Raw genomic sequence first — 20,013 nt, 5'->3', positions numbered from 1 at the left:
CTGGTGGGAGTGGGACCGGTGGGCAGGGGGCTGGGGCACCCAGGGCTGGCAGCCACACTCCTCCTCGCAGCCCTGGCCCCCCCTGCGGGTCCCCAAGGCACCGCCGCCTGGTCCCGCAGCTGTCGCTGTCAGGAGGACGTGGTATTTTTAGAGCCCTCTTGGGGACTCGCAGGTCGGGCAGTGACAATTTTTGCCAGTGGAAGCGGGTGGCAAGAGGCAGGGGTGGCCGAAGGCTTTACGACCCCAACAGCCCCTGGGAGTTTCCCTTTTTCCTCCGATTGAGGATCAGAAATATCCCGTTTGTCCCCAGGGGAAGCCCCTGGTGCTGCCAAGGGGTCTCCACGAGGTGTGGGGCACGGGGTCCGGCCATCTCGGCTCTGTCCTGGGGCCCTGTGCTGGGCTGGGGTCTCTGTCCCTGAGGCAGTGACAGCAATGCCCTGTGTGGGTGGCCTGGACCCCTGGGTCCCCCCCAGACCATTCCCGGCATACAGGCTGGGGGGCGGTGGCCCCCATGGTGGGGGTGCTTTGCTGCATGGCTGGCAGGAGGAATGGGGTGCCCCTGTGGCTGTCCCTCCCCGTCCTGGGAACAGCTGTGCCCCCAGCTGATGGCGGGGGGACCCTGCCAGCACCAGGCATGTGACAGGAGGTGACAGAGCTGGCTGCTATTTATACCCAGCTCTTGTCAGGGCTGGGTGTGGGGATGCAGGCGAGCCCATGCCACAGGCCCAGCGTGGTCCTCAGGGTGCCCAACTGTCCCCCAGCACCACCCAAATCCCCCCTGCAGGGCAGGGGGACTGAGCTGTCCTTGTGCCCAGAGGAGGCACAGAGCTGTGCCCCGTGGGGACATGGAGCTGTCCCCACATTCAGTGGAGGCACAGACTGGTCCCTGTGCTCAGGGGTGGCACTGAACTGTCCCCATACTTGACAGTGGCATGAAGCTGTGCTCAACAAGGACAGAGCTGTTCCCATTCCCCACAGGGACACAGAGCTTTGCCCAGTGGGGACACTGAGCTGTCCCCATGCCCAGCTCCTCCAGGCTAGGGGGTACCAGGGTTGGGGGGGGGGGGGGGGGGGGGGGGCAGAGCAAGGCAGGTTTGTGCCCTGGATGCCACAGGTTCCTGTTGGGCACATGACCCCAGCAGGCACAGGCCCTTGGTGTGGTGAGAAGCCGAGGGGGGGCATTAGTTCTGGGCCCCCACCAGCTCCCTCCTCCACAGCAAGCGGCAGGGGCCGGGGGAGCGCAGCCCCCGCACAAAGCTGCATTACATGAGAAGAGGGGCCCAGGTGGCTGCAGTGCTGACCTCACCTCCCGGCCCCTGGCCTGCAGAAAGGGGCGTCCTTCACTCCCCATTACCGGCCTCTCCCTGCTCACTCACACCCATAGGTGCACACTGCACATGTACACACTCAGGGTCTGGGGTCCCCTGGCCTGGGGAGATCGCTCCCCCTGAGCGCCTCAGGCAGAGAAGCCTGAGCCCTCCCAGGGCTGACCCCCCAAAGCAGGCTCAGTGCCTGCCCCAGCTCCTCGCCGCCACTGCTGGGCTCCGCTCACCTCTCCAGTGCCAAGGGAAACAGAGGCAGGGAGTGAAGGGCCTGGGGCAGCTCCGAGGAGGGCACATGGCCCCAGGATGGGGGTGTTCGCCCCTTCTCCCCAGCTCAGCACCCCCGGGGGTGCTAGATCCCCCTAACCCCAGAGCCCAAGCAAGCAGAGCTGGTTGATGATGACCATTAGTTTCATGCACCCAGTGGGGTGGGGCGGGACACATTCAAGAAGGGGCACCCCACCAGCATGCCTGGGTCTGTCTGGGGGAGCTCCCACCCTCCCCAGGGGTGCTGGGACACCCATGCTCTCTGCCCTGGGGCAGGTCCCACCTGGCTCGAAATGGCCCCATCTTCTTGCGGGGCCACAGCTGGCTTAGCCCTCCCATGGTGGGTGGGGGCCCATGTTGTGGGTAAGGGTCCCACTGCCCACCTGGGTGTAGCAGGAGCTCCCTCTCGTGGGCACAGCCCGGGTGCTAGGCGGGGCCTAGGGTGCCCACCTGAGACCCACAGGTGGGGTGGCTGCAGGACACGTGTGTCCCTCAACAGAGCTGCCCACAGGACTGCTCCACACAGTGCAGCCAGGATCCCTGGGCAGCGATCCCAGCTCCACCCTGCCCGCCTGGGTGCTTTGGGAGAACAAGGCAGGAATAGTCCCCTCCGAAAATGCAGCGGCAACTCCTGGAAGGAGAAAGGCTGCTCCTCTCTGTGCCTCAGCTTCTATACCCACCATGGGGCTAAGCTGCGGGGCAGTCCTTGGGGCACAAGGAGCTGCCAGCAGGGAGAGACACCGTGACCGAATAGGCTGGGACCTGGCAGCCACTCCTTGCCCAGGCCGGTGGGACCACAGACCTGATACAGGATGAGACTGGTGACCCTGGTGCTGAGGTTTTTGCAGAGAGCAAAAGCACAGACAGTTGCGGCACCAACAGCACTTTCTTACAGCAATGAGGAACAAATTCGAGGGTGTTTCTGCCCAGCAAAAGCTCTCACAGCCATCCTGCGATGCAGAGGTCCCTCAGCTCTCAACCACGAGGTCCTCCTTAGCACAGAGGGCTGACTGGTCCCTGGAGAGCGTCGAAATTTGCGGTATTTTCCAGGGGAGATTTCCACAGTGCTGCTGAGGTGGGACATCAGGATGAGAGCTGCATCCTTCCTAGCAAGTTAGAGGCAGATGCCTGGAGTTCCACGCAGTTCTGGTAGTGCAGCCCACCCTGTCACACTGCAGTAGTAGATCAAGTCCGTTCTGCTATGAGCCACACCGAGTTGCGTGAAGCACAACCACCACACTTCAGCCTCCCCTGCATCCGACCCACAGTCTCAGTGCGCAGGGCTCGCCCTCACAGGCATTCACCTCATCGACAGGTTTGGTGGCGCACGCAGAGGCACGGTCTGGTGAACACGCTTCAGCCAGGCCTGTTTCCCCACTCCTCTCCTCATCCTGCCTCGACAAGGCGGCAGAGGGCAGCACGCAAACAGGACCCAGACAGTGAGGCTTCTGGTGAAAGAAAAAGGAATGAATGGCGAGACAGATGGAATCAGGTTTTCCTGCTGTCAGGGACAGCAGAGAGACGGCGGCACATGCTGCCATGCTCAGAGACAGCTGGTAACAGCTGTGCATGGAAAAGCAGGGCCTCGCCTGCTGCAGCCCCTGTGCACAAAGGCCCGCGGGGTGCTGCAAGATAGAGACCCCAGGCGTTGCCTGGTGTGTGCAGGCCCGGGGTGCTGCTCCTGTGCCACCACATACGGGGACCTGGCTATGCTTGCGCAAGCCAGGCACACGCCTCCCTGCCCAGCGGTGAAGAAAGGCCCCTGCGGCCTGGCTGAAGGCCCGGGGTGGGAGCAGGGCAACAGGCACGGCTCCGCCCGGCCCCGGCGCTTCATCTCAGGGTTGGCTCCGAACACCTGGATTTCAGCTCAGCCTTTACACCAGACACCGCGGCCTCCCTCAGAGGTGGCTGCAGGCACCATCATCCGCCTCAGGGCTGGCCCTAGGCCCCCAGGGCACCTTCCCCGCCGCCCCTCAGCCGCGCTCCCGCCCGGGCCCCGCTGAGGAGAGCCTGCGCACGCGCCCCCTCAGCAACCCCCCTGACCTACGGGGCGGTGGCGAACCCGTGCTCCTATTGGTTCATACCGCCATCACTCAAGAGCCGGAGACGGCCCCATTGGTTCGGGTCGCGAGGGCGGGAAGGCTGAAGGGGGACTGGCGCCCTCCTGGGGGGTGGGGTGGGTGGGGGTCGCCTACTGGACGGCTCTGCGCATGCGCGCAGTGGGGCGGGCCCCGCGCTCCCGTCTGCCGCCGGGGCAGGGCGCATGCGTGCTGTGCGCTGCGTGCTGAACCGCAGCGGGGCTCCGTCACCGCCCGCCGCGGCGGAGGCGCTACCGCCGGCACACGCCGCACCCCCTTCCCGGTGCCCCGGCAGCCGCCTGCTCAGCGGGGCCAGCCCTGGCTCTGGCGCCCCCCAGCAGCGCGCCCACCCGGTGCACGCTAGCTGCGCTGCCGCGCATGCGCGGAGCCGCCCGGCGCGGCGGGGGCGGGGGCGGGGCGGGCGCGCTGCCGCGGCGCTGAGGGGAGGCGGCCGGAGGCGCGGGGCCGGGCCGGGCTGAGCCAGGCGGCGGCGGTAGCGGCGGCAGCGGCGCAAAATGGCGGACAGGTTCTCTCGCTTCAACGAGGATAGGGACTTCCAGGTAACGGCCGCGCCGTGGGGGCGGGCGGGTCCCCGCTCAGCCCCGGCCGCCCGCCGCTCCCTCAGGCCGGGGCGGGCCGCCCCCCGCCGGGGCTTTGTGCGCGGGCCCGGCGCTCCGCGGCGGCGGGTAGCGACACAAAGGCGGCAGCGCGGGGGCCCGGGGCGGGCTGTCAAGGTGACCTGCGGGGAGGGGGGCAGTGGCCGGCCGTGTCGTAGCGGGGGGGGTGGGTGCTGGCGGGGGCTCCCCCGCTGAGGTGACCCTCACCCGCGCCAACGGGGTTTTTTTCCGTTTTTTTTTTTTTTCCGGTGGGTCAGGCCGGGGGCTGGGGGGGGCGGCAGCCCGGGGGGATGCGGCCTGGCGCGGTGCTCACCTGCCCCGTGGGGCTGGCCCCCCCCCGGTCCCTGCTTCGTGAAAACGCCGCTTCCTCCCCCTACACCCCCCCTCCCCCCCCTCCCCCCCCGAGAACCACATTAGTGTTTCGGCGTCGTTAGCGCTACTGTTGCTGCTTTCAAATTAGGGGGGGAGGGGTGGCGGTGTTAAATAAACAATACGAAAATTAACGTTGGCTCATTAAGCTTAAACAATGATATTTTGTTTTCTGACTTCAGCCCGAGAGAGTCTCGAGGTTGGGTAGGGGGGGAGGGAAAGGGGCGAGGATAAACGCAGCTGGAGAAGAGCTATTGATGGGCTTTTATGTGTCGTCCTTGTTTCTGGAGCCTGAAGTTGGAATTCTGCTTTTCACCTAAAGCAGTTAGAATTCTGCTTTTCACCTAAAGCAGTTAGAATTCTGCTTTTCACCTAAAGCAGTTAGAATTCTGCTTTTCACCTAAAGCAGTTAGAATTCTGCTTTTCACCTAAAGCAGTTAGAATTCTGCTTTTCACCTAAAGCAGTTAGAATTCTGCTTTTCACCTAAAGCAGTTAGAATTCTGCTTTTCACCTAAAGCAGTTAGAATTCTGCTTTTCACCTAAAGCAGTTAGAATTCTGCTTTTCACCTAAAGCAGTTAGAATTCTGCTTTTCACCTAAAGCAGTTAGAATTCTGCTTTTCACCTAAAGCAGTTAGAATTCTGCTTTTCACCTAAAGCAGTTAGAATTCTGCTTTTCACCTAAAGCAGTTAGAATTCTGCTTTTCACCTAAAGCAGTTAGAATTCTGCTTTTCACCTAAAGCAGTTAGAATTCTGCTTTTCACCTAAAGCAGTTAGAATTCTGCTTTTCACCTAAAGCAGTTAGAATTCTGCTTTTCACCTAAAGCAGTTAGAATTCTGCTTTTCACCTAAAGCAGTTAGAATTCTGCTTTTCACCTAAAGCAGTTAGAATTCTGCTTTTCACCTAAAGCAGTTAGAATTCTGCTTTTCACCTAAAGCAGTTAGAATTCTGCTTTTCACCTAAAGCAGTTAGAATTCTGCTTTTCACCTAAAGCAGTTAGAATTCTGCTTTTCACCTAAAGCAGTTAGAATTCTGCTTTTCACCTAAAGCAGTTAGAATTCTGCTTTTCACCTAAAGCAGTTAGAATTCTGCTTTTCACCTAAAGCAGTTAGAATTCTGCTTTTCACCTAAAGCAGTTAGAATTCTGCTTTTCACCTAAAGCAGTTAGAATTCTGCTTTTCACCTAAAGCAGTTAGAATTCTGCTTTTCACCTAAAGCAGTTAGAATTCTGCTTTTCACCTAAAGCAGTTAGAATTCTGCTTTTCACCTAAAGCAGTTAGAATTCTGCTTTTCACCTAAAGCAGTTAGAATTCTGCTTTTCACCTAAAGCAGTTAGAATTCTGCTTTTCACCTAAAGCAGTTAGAATTCTGCTTTTCACCTAAAGCAGTTAGAATTCTGCTTTTCACCTAAAGCAGTTAGAATTCTGCTTTTCACCTAAAGCAGTTAGAATTCTGCTTTTCACCTAAAGCAGTTAGAATTCTGCTTTTCACCTAAAGCAGTTAGAATTCTGCTTTTCACCTAAAGCAGTTAGAATTCTGCTTTTCACCTAAAGCAGTTAGAATTCTGCTTTTCACCTAAAGCAGTTAGAATTCTGCTTTTCACCTAAAGCAGTTAGAATTCTGCTTTTCACCTAAAGCAGTTAGAATTCTGCTTTTCACCTAAAGCAGTTAGAATTCTGCTTTTCACCTAAAGCAGTTAGAATTCTGCTTTTCACCTAAAGCAGTTAGAATTCTGCTTTTCACCTAAAGCAGTTAGAATTCTGCTTTTCACCTAAAGCAGTTAGAATTCTGCTTTTCACCTAAAGCAGTTAGAATTCTGCTTTTCACCTAAAGCAGTTAGAATTCTGCTTTTCACCTAAAGCAGTTAGAATTCTGCTTTTCACCTAAAGCAGTTAGAATTCTGCTTTTCACCTAAAGCAGTTAGAATTCTGCTTTTCACCTAAAGCAGTTAGAATTCTGCTTTTCACCTAAAGCAGTTAGAATTCTGCTTTTCACCTAAAGCAGTTAGAATTCTGCTTTTCACCTAAAGCAGTTAGAATTCTGCTTTTCACCTAAAGCAGTTAGAATTCTGCTTTTCACCTAAAGATCTGGGAGGTTTTCTTACGCTTGCAGAGCTTGTGTAGTTCTGTTTAATGTAGTGTTAAGGTATAAGCTTGAAAACATCCAGTAGTAATTAAGTTATGTTGTTCCTTCTGGATGTTTTAGGGGGTTGTGCACTTTAAGTCGTTATTAAACTGTGTTAGAAATGCGTGTGAGCACCGTTTGTGTTACCTTTTCTGCAGACTGTAGGTATGGCTTCCTAATGCAGCCCTAAACGCAGGGGCTGGTTTGCATTGCTCGTTTCCTTAAATTAGATGTAATTAATATTAAAATAGTCTGATTTAGTTTTGAAGTTCCTGTTTTAGGAAGTGGAGTGAGCCAGATCCCGGGTTTGAAAAAATAAGTTTCTTGTAATAGTTTGCTTTGGGAGGGGAGAGATGAGGAACCTAAAATCAATCGGGTACTGCAGGATATACTCAAGAAATGGGTAAGCTCTGCACTCACGTATTGCACAACTTGTTCACATGTGCCTCTTGCCTGGTGTCCTTGTTCTTGTCCCTTTGTGGGGCAACCCCTTTGCAAAAAAAAAAAAAAAAAATTGTAGCAGCAAAACCTGTTACTGTGTCATTGCTCTGGTCATGCAGGGAGAATGTGTAGTGATGTCAGGGAGGAAACAGGGCTCCATTACCCGAAGCTGAAATCTTAAAAGCTTCCAAGCATGCTCGGAAACAATAATCCAGTCACAACCCTGTTTTTCCTTGACTTTAAGAAAGGGCACTATTTTTAATTGGGACTTGACGTGTGCCAAATTATCAGGCTTTCATTTTCTTTCCCATAGACCAGAGTAAAAAATAAAGAGGTGGGGTTTGTTTTTATAGTAGGGTAACCTCTGTTCTTTTCTCCCTGAAAATTTGCCAGTGAGAAGAGATTTTATTTTGTGCATTAAAGCTTCCTTCAAGGGAAAAGTGGAATTGGTCCCCTGGGAAGAAACAGTTTGGAGTTGGTTAAAGCTTGCAGAGAATTGAATGTGAAAATGATGAGCTGATTAGAGGGAGACTGGGCCCAAGTGTCTTGGCCGAGGTTGGGATGAATTGGTGGGACCTCAAGAGCCTGTGCAGGTACCCCTGACAGGCCGTCAGTGTAACAGATTTTTTGAAGGATACTGGTGGAGAAAGGCTTTTTCAACCTTATTTTTCCCTTTTCATCAAAATTGCTTTCAGAGAAGATTTTTCATTTTTTCTTTTCCTCTATATTTAGTCGGAGGTCACTTGACATATAACACCGCTGTAAAATATGCCTGCCTTTAGCATACAGCTTTTGATTGTCTCTGTCAGATACTGGTCTCAAAACTACAGCAAAAATAAGACACTCTGTTAGTGTGAAGTCACAAATTTGTATGTAGGCTCCCTTTGTAGGAGTGTTTCTGTCGGTGTTAAGAATGCCTTTTTCACGCAGTTTCTAGTGCTTTTAATTCTGAGCTTCAGCAGTTGAAATTTCTGTCCTTTGACCAAGTATGACAATAAACATGACCCCGTGTTACTGCTAGTCTGTTGAGACCCAAGTAGGCATGACAAAAGGGAGATGGTGCTCTAAAATTACACGGCTTGAAGCAGGGATACATGTGGCATGGTGAGGGGGAGGGAAGCTGTAGAGATCCCTCGGATTTTGTTCCTGGTGATCTGCTTGTGATCTTGATGAAGTGAAAGGACATGTAGCTGTCTTGAGAGAGGAAGAGAAACAAAAGGTCAGGAGTAAAGTGTATGGGTCAAAGGAATCTTTAGCTGTTTGGAAGAAAGGCAGATGCCTTGGGATTAGTGATGTGTCTAATGGAAGAGAGTCACTGGATGGAAAAAAAAAACATTTTAGAGTTCTCTTTATTGTTATCAGCCTTCTTTCTGGAAAGATTCTGGGTTTGGGAGGATTAGTTTGGCAGGAGTGCAAGTTGAGCATCGATGTGGGTAGGGGAGAGATGAGGTTAGCAATGCAGGGTTGGCAGAGGTGATATTCAGGTTTCTGAGCTGCTGATATGCTGGAGAGAAGTGGATTAAAGGTGAGAGAACAGATGAGAGCTGTTCTTCTTTCCCCTGTGCCTGACTAAAGGAAGCTCAGTGCGATTGGGGAAGGCAGTAATGGAAAGGTTCAGCACCGGAGGGAAGTCAATTCAGGAAGGGAAGGACCTCAACCAGCTGAGAAAAAGAAGGTATGAATGGTCTGAGGTGCCTAAGAAGGTGGTGAGGGGAGAAGGGGTGTTGAGCAGAGGGATCAGCTGAGAATTGGAGAAATAAAGAGTGGGGGACCTTCCCATGATCGCAGCCAAAGCGATGTGATGGGTATAAGGAAAGCTGCAGGGGGAATGAAGATGCTGTCCATGGGGTTTTAAGTAACCCTGTGGAAAAGAGGAGCTAGAATAAGGATAAGAAGGTCATGTTATATCCTTAAGGATAAATATTGTGGTATGGAGGGAAAGGGGAATGATTATGTACTCTGAAATTATTCCAGGTTGTCTCTGTGGTAGGATGGAAGGAACCTCAAAGCTAAGGATAGTTTGAAAGTTGAAATTGCAAAAGAAGCAGGAAATGGCATTGGAGGATATCACTGCGATGAGGTGATTAAGCAGCTTTTTTTTGTTTGGGGTTTTTTTTTTTTTTTAATAGGATGTCTTGCTTTTGCTGTGCTGCGTAGCTTTCAAAGCCTCACAAAGGATGTAGATCCTCTTCTGGTTTTGCTGTATGTTCTCAAACCTTAGAAAAACTCCATGCAAAGCCCTTGTTTTTGACTGTGTTTTGCAGGTGCTGAATTTGAGGGCAGCTCCAGTGAAAAGCATTTAGCTTTGTTCTGTCCATTAATAATTGATCTTTCCCAGACCAGGGCAGCAGAGCAGTTTGTTCCGGAGGATTTAGGCAGTGGAATGAATTACTGAAGGAGGAAGACTATTACTGACCTCCCTTCTGTCTTCTCTCTCTGGGATCTGAAATGGCAAGTTAAGTCTGCTGAATGGCTTACCCAAATAAATCCCCACCTTTTTCCCTTTTCCATTACAAGAGGGGTTATTTTTGAGTGGGCCACCAATGAGCTTAGTCCTTCGGTTAAAAGATCTTACTACTTACTGTCGCAGGGATGTCTGTCACTTGTCTGCTTCTGCCGTCTCCTTGATTGACTGGCTTCCCTACTGCAGAGACAAACTTGTGAACCATTGTAACTTCAAGTAATTATGAATGATAGCTGTCAGCTATGCTAACAGAGTATTTTAGAAGCATTACTGAAAACTCTGAATACATGAGACTGCTGCAATAAGTAAATGTATTTTTTAGTGTTGTTTTTGTAATTGCAGTAATTTTATTCTTTAGATTAATTATACCGATCTCAAAGAATGAATAGTGAATGCCTCCATATATATCACTGAAATCCAGTGGAGCTCCCATTTAGTCACAGATGTTGAGAAAATGTTTTCTTGCTGTATCTTTCTTCTTTTCATTGTTGAAGCAGAAATATTTCAAGCCATATGTGTATATGTGTACAATAATTTCCTCTTCCTACGTACAGTGCACTTACTTGCATCATTAGCCAGACGGAACACAAACTGTTCTGTCTCTTGTTTTTTTAGTTTGTTGTGTAGTCTGTATAATAGAATAACACTTCCACCAAGCAGAAATGACTGTTTTCCTAAACTATGTTAAAACATGGCCAGTCTGAACCTCAATTCTGGTGTTCCTGCTTATGCGAGGAAGATAGGTGGGTTTTTCCTGCCCGCCCCCCCCCCCCCCCCCCCCATCCCCCCAAAGGATTTGAAGAGCTAACCGATCACATTGCTGTTGCTGGCTGGTCTGTGCTTCTGGTCCTGCTGCTTCCAGCAAGTTGAGCTGAACTCTGATGGCATGGGGATTTTATGCTTTTTAATTGGCAGAATGTCAGGGATAAGTTTTGTTCACAAGCAGCTTAGGCAGGCTGGTTTACCAGACATCTGGGCTGACAGTGTGGAGTTTTAAAATCTGTCCTTTTAATGAGTGCGTGTTGTCAGTGGCTTCAACTACAATTCATTTCTTAGGTGCTGCCGAAGGCAAATGTATTTGATTTTTATATCCTTCAGCAGGCCTTGCCTGCTTGTGGGTTATGTGGCAAAGTAAGTTGATGGCTTTTCTCTGTGATGCAAGGAAGTAAATAGAGTCATTTTCTTTTGCCTACTTTTGCTAATTGGGAGAAGAAAAACTTAATGTGGAGGAATGAAGACTGAAATCACTGCAAAATGTGTTCTCCTGAGCTTCCAACTGATACAAGATCCTGGTGTGTAAATCTGTCTTTGACAAATGTAGCCAGGAGTAGTCCAGGAGGTAGCCTTTTCCATGGCATGTTTTCTAATTTAAGAATTAATCTTAATCTAAAATCTTTTAGTATTCTTTAGAGATCCTTGCTTATCATTTGATTAGGGTTATATTTCTGGTATGGGCATACCGCAGGAAGAATACTGTTCCTACCCTCCTTGGCAAGAGGCGCTGACCTCTGAGTTGAGCAAAGCAGGAGCTGTGGATTTTTTTTTTTTTTAATCTTTTTGCCTGCCTATGTGAGCAAGGCAGGGAGGAAGAAGCTAGGGGAAAGTGTGTTATAAAGTAGGATGACTAGTATTGGTTCTGTTTCTGGAAGATCACAGGACAATCTGAACTTTGGTGTGAATTTTTGGAACTGGAGCGGTAAGTTAATTTTATATAGACCTTATTTCCCATCTTGTTTGTACCTTTCCCTACTCTGTGTTGTCACCTCTGTTCTCTTGTGCAGTGATGTTCTCAATTGCCATGGCTAACTGCATGGCAAAGGGAACACGTTATTCTGTAGTCCCACAAACCACATGTAAGCACTCTCAACTTTTTCTGAGTAATCTGCTCCAAAACAAAACCAAGCCCACCTAACACCCACTGTGTGGGGATGTAGAGCTTTAGGAGTTCATCCGATCAAAAAGCGCTGTTGCAGTTCTTGGCCAACGCTTTCTTAGTGACCATATGCTTCTCTCCTACCATACAATTTTAAACCTGTAGTAATTCTTGTTACTTTCCACCTTCAAGCAGTTCTACGAGCATTAACTCATTTGAGATTTTAGCCATTCACAGTTTTAAAGTCCGAAGTTTATATTAGGATGCCTGCTTTAAATATCCTGGTATCAGCCCTCAGTTTCCATCATTTGACCCAGTTTTGAGTCTTGGAATTAGTGTTTGGCTGTGGTATCTCCTTCTCTTGAAGACAACTGGTGATGGTGAACACTTTCCTTTGTAGATTGTTGTTGTAGTTTGGCCACTGAAAATCGTATTTCCCTTTATTTTTCTTCTACTTTTTACTGTTTTCAGCTTTTAGGTGTTGCTTCTTATGTCCTGCATTATGCCAAAGTAGGCATTAGTATGCTGTCTCCTCTTATTTGAGGGCATATATGGCATTTCTGTCTTAGTCCTGGCCTCTTTGAGAGCATTAATGGACTGATCTCTGAATTCTTTTATTTTAGGGCTTTTTGCCTTTCCCTTTGTGGTGTTACAGCTTTCTGCATCTTAAAATTTTCCACGTTTGTGACTAGAATACTTGCATAGGGAGTCTAGAGTAGACTCTATCTGTATAATGTACAGAGATAAATGTCTTTACTACTTTATTCTTACTTGTTATTCCTTTGTTGCACAGACCTGGACTGTGTTTTTATCCTTTTTGCTACTGTATTGTGTGGAGAGGTGTTAACTTGGATTTCTCCTGGCTGCTTGGGTGCAGCCCTGTGCTGCAGGTGTGTTTGTACGGGTCTCTGTGAAAACAGACTTTGTGTTGGTGAGTTCAGGTCACTCTTGCACGGGTCAGGTTGCTGTGTATGAACATGCTGTCCACATTGTTGCTCACCGTTTGTTGGGCTTCATGAGCTGCAAACTTGAGTCGGCAGTTGCGCTATTTCCCCTCTGGTCATTGATAAAAATGCTGGATGGTACCAAGTCTTGTGGGACGGGTTAAGAGTTGGAATTCAGTTAACAGGCTCCTAAGTGAGGTTTTCTGTGACATTCTGGTTTAGAAACAATCCTTTATCAGGTCAAACACCGTATTAAATAAATAATAAAAAAAGACCATACTGTGAAAGCTTAGAAACTTGTAGTGGTAAATAAATTATACCCTAAGTATGATTAGTACCCTGTCCCACCAGGCTGTTTTCTCTGTCTCGTGATCCGGTGCAGTTGACATGCTGGAGGGAAGGAATGCCATCTAGAGGGACCTTGACAGACTGGAAAGGTGGACCTGTGCGAACCTTGTGAAGTTCAACAAGGCCAAGGGCGAGGTCCTGCATACGGGTCAGGTCAATCCGAAGCACAAATACAGGCTGGGTGGGGAATGGATTGAGAGCAGCCCTGGGGAGAAGGGCTTGGGGGTGTTGGTAGATGAGAAGTTCAACACAACCTGGCAGTGTGCACTTGCAGCCCAGAAAGCCAACTGTACCCTGGGCTGCATCACCAGCAACGTGGCCAGCAGGTCAGGGGAGGTGGTTCACCCCTTCTGCTCCGCTCTGGTGAGACCTCACCTGCAGTACTGTTCAGCTCTGGGGCCCCCAGCATAAGAAGGACATGGACCTGTTGGCGCAGGTGCAGAGGAGGCCATGAAGATGATCAGAGGGCTGGAGCACCTCTCCTATGAAGACAGTCTGAGAGAGTTGGGGTGGTTCAGCCTATAGAAGAGAAGGCTCTCGGGAGACCTTTTAGCAGCCTTCGGTACCTAAAGGGGATGACAGAAAGCTGGAGAGGGGCTTTGCAGTGATTGGAAAAGAGGGAATGGCTTTACACTGAAAGAGGGCAGATGTAGATTAGCTATTAGGAAGAAATTTCTCATTGCGGGGGCGCTGAGGCACTGGCACAGGCTGCTCAGAGGAGCTGTGGACGCCCCATCCCTGGAAGTGTCCCAGGCCAGATTGGATGGGGCTTGGAACAACCTGGGCTAGTGGAAGGTGTCCCAGCCCATGGCAGGGGGTGGAACGAGACTGAAGTCCCTTCCAACCCAAATCCTTCTATGATTCTGTGTTTGAAAGTTCTTGTTAGTCATGCAGCCACAGGTGCTGGAAGCTGCAGTATCTTCTGTGTCGAGGTATGTTAAGAAATGGCTAAGAGAAAATGGGGTGGGTGAGACCAGTGCCAGTACTCTTCAGTACAGTTGTTGGAAGCGCTGAAGAACTGAACAGCATCCCTCGTGTGCTGGAACAGATTTATAGCTGGCGTTGGTAGCAGCAGAAGGAATCTGAAAGACATTAAATTGTTCTTGTTTGGTGCCAAAGTACGCAAAGCATAGCGAAGCAGGGACCAGCCTCTGGCTTCCACTCCTTTTTGTGCAAGCTGTTTATCTCTGAACGTGTTTTTAATTGGACAGCTCTAACTAGTATTTATATGCATGTTTTCCTAGTGTAAAGCTCTTGACCTATGAGTAGTCTTCAGTTTTCTGGCAGGTGCTTTTCAGTGGTTTTGGACTTAACAGGTAGAATTTGCTATCAAAATTAACTTCTAGTTTGGTAAACAAAAGGTGCCATCAACTTCCCAATGTGTAATTACGAGGTGCTTCTTTCAAAAGTTGCCAATTTAAATTCATATCCAAATCTTCAAGCGATTGCTTTTGTTGTATTGACTTGAGAGGATTTTCATTTTAAGTACACTCAAAATAATTGATGTGTGTGTTTTCCTAAAATGAGGTTTTGCTGCAGCTTTCACAAGATGTTGACTGTAAATATGAAGCTATTTCGGAGGGTGTGCAGATGCGTGGTGTCCGTACTTACCCACTTGTGTTGCTTATTTACAGGGAAGGGACTGGGAACGCGATCTGTAACATGCGGAAGGCTATGAGAATGCTAGCTCTTGTTTGTGAATGTTTTACCTCTGTGTTGCTAGGAATGGATAACCAGATTTTTTTTTTGCGTCTCTATAGTCACTACAGGGAACAACAGGAAGAAGGATAATTTTGTTCTGGGAAGCATTAACAAAGGCTTTCCAGGTACCGGTACAAAGTTGCTTTCATATTGCTTTTTATAGTTTTGAGAAACCATACTGCTTTTAAAATTCTCCAAGAAAGCTTCCAGTGCGAGCAGGGTTGGATGGAGTTATGTTTTAGGTGCATATTGGTCTTAAAAATTTTCTTCTTGATGCATAATGAATATTCAAGAAACACTCCTAAGCTAAGCTTTCCTGGAGTCGTTTCTGAATTCTCTGGATGGATTTCTAAACATCAACATGGTTGTCTGCATCAATTATGTTTTGGAGCTATTCCATTGTGTAGCGTCATCAGGTCCTGCTTAGCTTAAAAGGCCAGTGTGTGTGACTGTCTGAGATTTGTAGTCAGCTTACAGATCCTACAGGCAGTACAGATCTTGCGGAGAAACTAGGAACCCATTACATTTTGATTGTGTGTAATAAACAGTTGATTAGTTATGGTGAGCTGGATTTGGTTTTAACACCTTCCCTCTCCCATCTGGTTTGACCAGAATTTGCTGATGATGTTAGCAGGTGATGTGGTTGATAGAGCCCCACAACTAAAATAAGAGGTAGTACTAGCAGACCTTGTCACTTACACTTTTTGTATTTGATCCTTGTCTGCATTTGGTTTTTCTTCTCCTGTCTGTCTGGCACGTAACTCTGCCATGCCTGGTGGTGTGCATCACCTCCAGGTGTGGGAGGAGAGGTGGGTCACTTGAGCTCAGGGCTGTGCGAAGCTGGCAGGATTTTTGAAAAGAGAACTAGATGCAAAATGCAGCACAAAAATGAAACGAATATTGACTGTGATTTGCTGAAATTCTTTGGGTTAGGCAAGAGTCCGGTGCTCTGTCAGGTCCTTGCAGGGTGATTCCTATGTCTATCTCTCAGCCACTGCACTGGTGCTGGACTAGCAATGTTCCCACAGGTATCCTGGGCGCGGAGTGCTTGCAGGAGTTGTGCTTGGAGCCATCTTTGGGAAAAGCTGATGGATGTTAAGTTGCCTTGTCCTCCTAAAGGTCCTGTAACTGCTCAATCTCCTCCTTTAAAAAAGAACATTTGAAATGTAATAGGATATTTGCTTTTGGAAACACGGTGACTTTTCCTTTTTTTTTTCTTTCCTCCTTCCTCCCCTTGATCCGTGAAGGTGCCATATGTGTGCAGACAGTAAGGATTTTGGAGAGGTGGCATTTGTTCACTTGTGTTCAGATGCTGCTTCAGTTTCCTGCACTTCCACTGTTGAGACCTTGCATCTGTGCTGACCCGTCCCGGGGCGGCTGCAGGAAATGTCCCCGTGCTTTCCAGCTGTGGGAGCAGGGACCAGAGGGCATTGCAAAATATTCTGTGATTTGTAGCTAATGCTGTCTGCTGTGACTTGATGCTAGAAAATGGCCTTTTATGTGAGTACTTGTTTCTCTTTTTGGATATTCCTAGGGTCTCAGCTGCTGATTTACAGCCTCATGCCTTCAGAGCTTTCAGGAATAGGGAGTGGGCTTGGTTAAATGTTTTGAAGTGGCAGTTGTGGGTAACAAGCCTGAATTTTATGGCTTGACTTAATATTTTTGGGAGTTTTAAGGTCTATTAATTGAATTGATAGATAAATAGAATATGCATGAGCAGTGCTGATTTGCTTTAGTGTTTTAAAATTCCATTTTCTACAGTAAATGCAATGTAAATGTTGATGATTTTTTTTTTAATTCTTTTCCTGGTATTCTACCAGTGTAAAACTAATTTTTGAATATCTAAGGAGCATGCAGTGCTCTTTTCAAGTGCAGTTAAGCAATCATGATCATGCTGTGCTCTTTTCCAGTGCATTTAAGAAATAATGGTGGTGAGTATAGTGATGCTTTTCTGCAAAATTACTTTCAGATTATCTGCATGGTCACGGGAATGAGTGTGTCTGTGCACCTTCCTAAGTGGTCCTGAAAGTCAATATTGACACAAATAGGTTGTTTCTGTTTTGACATCTCGGCAACTGCATTCTGCACGATCCCTCCCCAGTCACCACTGGTTTTAGTGCTTTTAGGCATGGGTGTGGGATTTTATGCCGGAGTTTTTCTGAATGCCACTGAAGGCGTCGTTCATCCCTGTGACTTGTGGAGCAGGCAGTGTTTTCCTCAGGTATTCTCATTCTAGGCTTTTCGTATTTGACTTCTGTTGTTTTTTGTAAATTACATCATCTTCTTTCATATTAATAACGTTCTTGTAACTGAGCTCTGTTGTTGAGCAGTAAGTGAAAGGACAGCTGAATGAAGGCATTCTGAAAGAAAACCATTGCTTTCATGTCTCCATTATACTACTCTTTTGTTGTAGTTTTCTCCTGTCTCCGCATGAGAGCTGTGTTTCAAGGTTTGGTCTAGCTACTGAAATGTAGACTGCCACATTTCTTTTAAAATGGATAACTTAGGGCTGTTCATAAAAGAAGCCACTAATTCCCATCAGGAATGTGTGCTATATGGAATGTATTCTGCATGCTGACATCTTAATATCCTCTGTGCTTGGACAGACTGTAAAGAGCAGTTCAGTAATTAATATCCAGGGAGGTCTGATAGCCTTGAAGCAGTTGAAGTGACTCACCGTTCTTTCCTCATTGTATTGATGATGTTGTAGGTTTATTTTATATATATATATAAATCTCATATATAGAATATGATTAGAAAATGCAGTGCTTGGAAGTTGGGTCTCATTTGGATACACCCTTTTGGGCAGAGTGAGAAGGGAGGACAGTGTATTTTTCTTCTGCCTTGTAGTTGTGAAAATGCTTTTAAAAGCTCGCCCCCCCCCCTCTGTAATATCTGCGTATCCTTACGTGCTTTGTCCACCTTGCTTAAAAAAGTGCTTCGTGCAGGGGAGGGAATTAATTCTGGGACACTAAACTTTGATAAATGGGCTTAAATCTACAATTCATTTCACTTGCCTTGAGTCATTTATTGGCAACAGTCCTTGCCACTAAAGATTTTAGGATGAAAGTGTGATTAAGATCTTAAATTTTTATTTTTATTTTAAACCATACTGACTGGGTCTTTCTGCTACAATGTTTGGGACCTTGTAAGTAGGAAAGAAACAGCAGTGTTCTTTCCCCTTAGCTATTTAACTTGAATTATTTCAGAAAATGGAGTGACTCCACTATGTTTGATCTTGGACAAAATGGCATTTGTTGGGCCAGAGCTCTGAACTATTTACAATCCAAATAAGGGAAAGTAAGGGTCTAAAATCCTGCACGGAGGCAGCTTTTGTTGGTTGATTTTTCAAATGCTCTATTCATAACTCAGTGGTTAAGTGTGTGAGGGCTCCAAGACGTATGGTTTGGCGAAGAGCTTCGTGCAAAGATCAAACAATGGGAAAGGGGAGTAGAGAAAAGAGGACATGTGACTGTGAGTAACCAAAGTGGGTAGTTAGCCAAAGTTCAGATGATATTACACAAAAAAATTACAGGATGCAAACATCTTGGCTCCTGGAGATGAATGCAACAAGGAAACTAAATGCTGTGTGTGGTATATAATAAGGAATGTTTAGATGTTGAAGGCTTGTCCTTGCTTTTCATCAGAGTAGTAAAATGTATTGAATTTCAGTATGTGTGTAATGAAGCACCTAGCCTCGGAGCACTTGCTGTAGCACAAAGTGATAGCAATAAATGATGTTTAAGTGGAAGCCTCTCATCATAGTTGCTCTGCTGTTTTTCAGATGGAGGTAGCATCTGTAAGAAAGGGCTACAAGCAGTGCAAACACATCTGGTTTTACAAAGAGGAAGTAAGAAAGCCCAATACAGACAGATTTAAAATGGAAGAGCAGAGGATGAGAAGAAGGGCACTGCGTTCAGCCCTGAAATCCGTGTCCATGGGAGTAGGTGGAAACTTTGTCATTAGCTAGCAGGGCTGGGGTTTTCCTGCATCTCTGTAATAGTTATACAGGGGAGAAGATTTGGGAATGGGTTTTGAATAGTGCTGGTTGTAATGCAGCTGTTATTTTATGGGCTGGTAACCATTTTGTAGGGCTTGAATTCTTCTTTTGGCTTAAAGGTTTCTTCTGAAGAGGGAAACTTCATTCAAGTCTGCAGAAGACATGGATCAAAAACATATTAAAATGTGGTCTGTGCTTACGGTTCACGTTTGCCAAAAATGTAGTTTATTCTCAACAGATTCAACATTTAGTGTTTAATTAATTGTTAGATTTAAATGTTAAAAGTATTTTTTTCTTCCTCTGATTCATTGTCTTAAGATACAGCAAAACAGAAATGTTCTATGGATCCATTCGATGTGCCAGGTTGAAGGATTGGAAAAGGAAAGCAGATGGAATTCCCCCCAACTTGTTCCTTAGCCAGCTCCAGGGATGAGGAAGCAAAGGGACAGACTGTGCTGCCTCCAGCCCCAAAGGGCTGTGATCACCACCATGGCAGACAGCACCGCCTTAACAAGCTGTTTGTCGTGGCCCTAGAAGCGAGAACCATTTTTCTCCTTGCTCGTTAGGCACCATCAGGCTGAACACGCTCATAAGCATGACCTCAGTATGACTGCTGGATTATCTTCTTTTTTTCCAGGGCAAGCTACTTTATGGTGGAAGGGAAATTTTTCCTGTTTTGATAAATAAAGGACAGTCTGTATGTGATGAGTATTGATTTCAGTTCAGTTGGACACTTTGTTATTCTGATGCCTTAAATTACCAAGCCTGTAACAGCCAAGTTCCTAATATAGTGAGCAGTGTGTCTGCGTCCCACCAGGGCTCGTTCTCATCGCTGGGGTGGCATTTGGGTTCCCCGGGAGTTCACAGTGATGGGAAGCACCCTGCCTCTTCTGAAAGCTCAAGGATCTGTGTTGCTGTTATTTGTGAAAACAAGCAACCTCTCCCTACTCCCATTACCAGTAACAAAAACCCCGAAGTAAATACTTTGGGGTTTATTACCTACTTTGTATTTAAATATATAAAACCCCAAAATATACAAAGTGGATAGTAATGGGATCACTGGAATTTAGAATAGCTTTGCTTTCTGGCATCTTTGCATTTGGCTGTGACATATGTGTGTTCAGTCTTCTGCATAGTTTCTGGGAGGAGACGTTGTTTTTAAGCACAGAAGAATGGAGTTGTAAAGCCTCAAATCAGCCAGGCATGCTTTCAAACTGGAATTGACCCCTGCCTTTGTAAAAACAATTTTAAATGTCTTGGCAAGCAGTGCGCTGAAGGAGAGAGACGGTGAGTAGGCAGAAATATTTTGCCAGTTCCAGGTAATTTAGTTGGCATATTCTGAGCTATCTGCAGGCAGCAAATCACATAGTGAAATTAGGTGAGGGGGAAGTATCTCTTAGATTTTGCTGAGAGTGTTTCAAGTGTTTAACTGAGAGTTATGTGGATTTAATTTTTTTATATGAA

At 47.5% G+C, this 20,013-nt stretch overlaps 1 protein-coding gene and 1 long non-coding RNA gene across 9 annotated transcripts in view; both read left to right on the top strand.

The window, feature by feature from the left end:
• The first annotated feature begins 4,097 nt into the window (after positions 1 to 4,097).
• Positions 4,098 to 20,013, top strand: part of GPATCH8 (G-patch domain containing 8) — a 59,534-nt gene continuing 43,618 nt past the window's right edge. For 5 of the 8 annotated variants that reach the window (XM_037410881.1, XM_037410882.1, XM_037410876.1 and 2 more), the window contains exon 1: positions 4,195 to 4,227. Coding sequence is in view for 2 of the 8 variants with exons in the window: in XM_037410880.1 (XP_037266777.1) it covers positions 4,183 to 4,227 (45 nt within the window). In the remaining 6 variants the exon portion in view is untranslated. Of the gene's footprint in view, positions 4,228 to 20,013 lie in introns of all 8 variants that reach the window. The other 3 variants (XR_005107947.1, XM_037410880.1, XM_037410874.1) reach the window with 1 other exon arrangement.
• Positions 17,441 to 19,269, top strand: LOC119158681. The gene is made up of 2 exons (XR_005107948.1): positions 17,441 to 18,492; positions 18,868 to 19,269. It is a non-coding gene; the product is annotated as an uncharacterized LOC119158681 (long non-coding RNA).

This window comes from Falco rusticolus, chromosome 18 (genome assembly GCF_015220075.1).
Source record: "Falco rusticolus isolate bFalRus1 chromosome 18, bFalRus1.pri, whole genome shotgun sequence".
In the NCBI taxonomy this organism is placed as follows: Eukaryota; Metazoa; Chordata; class Aves; order Falconiformes; family Falconidae; genus Falco; species Falco rusticolus.
The sequence above is the reverse complement of the archived record's forward strand: the minus strand, read 5'-3'. Positions and strand labels throughout refer to the sequence as shown.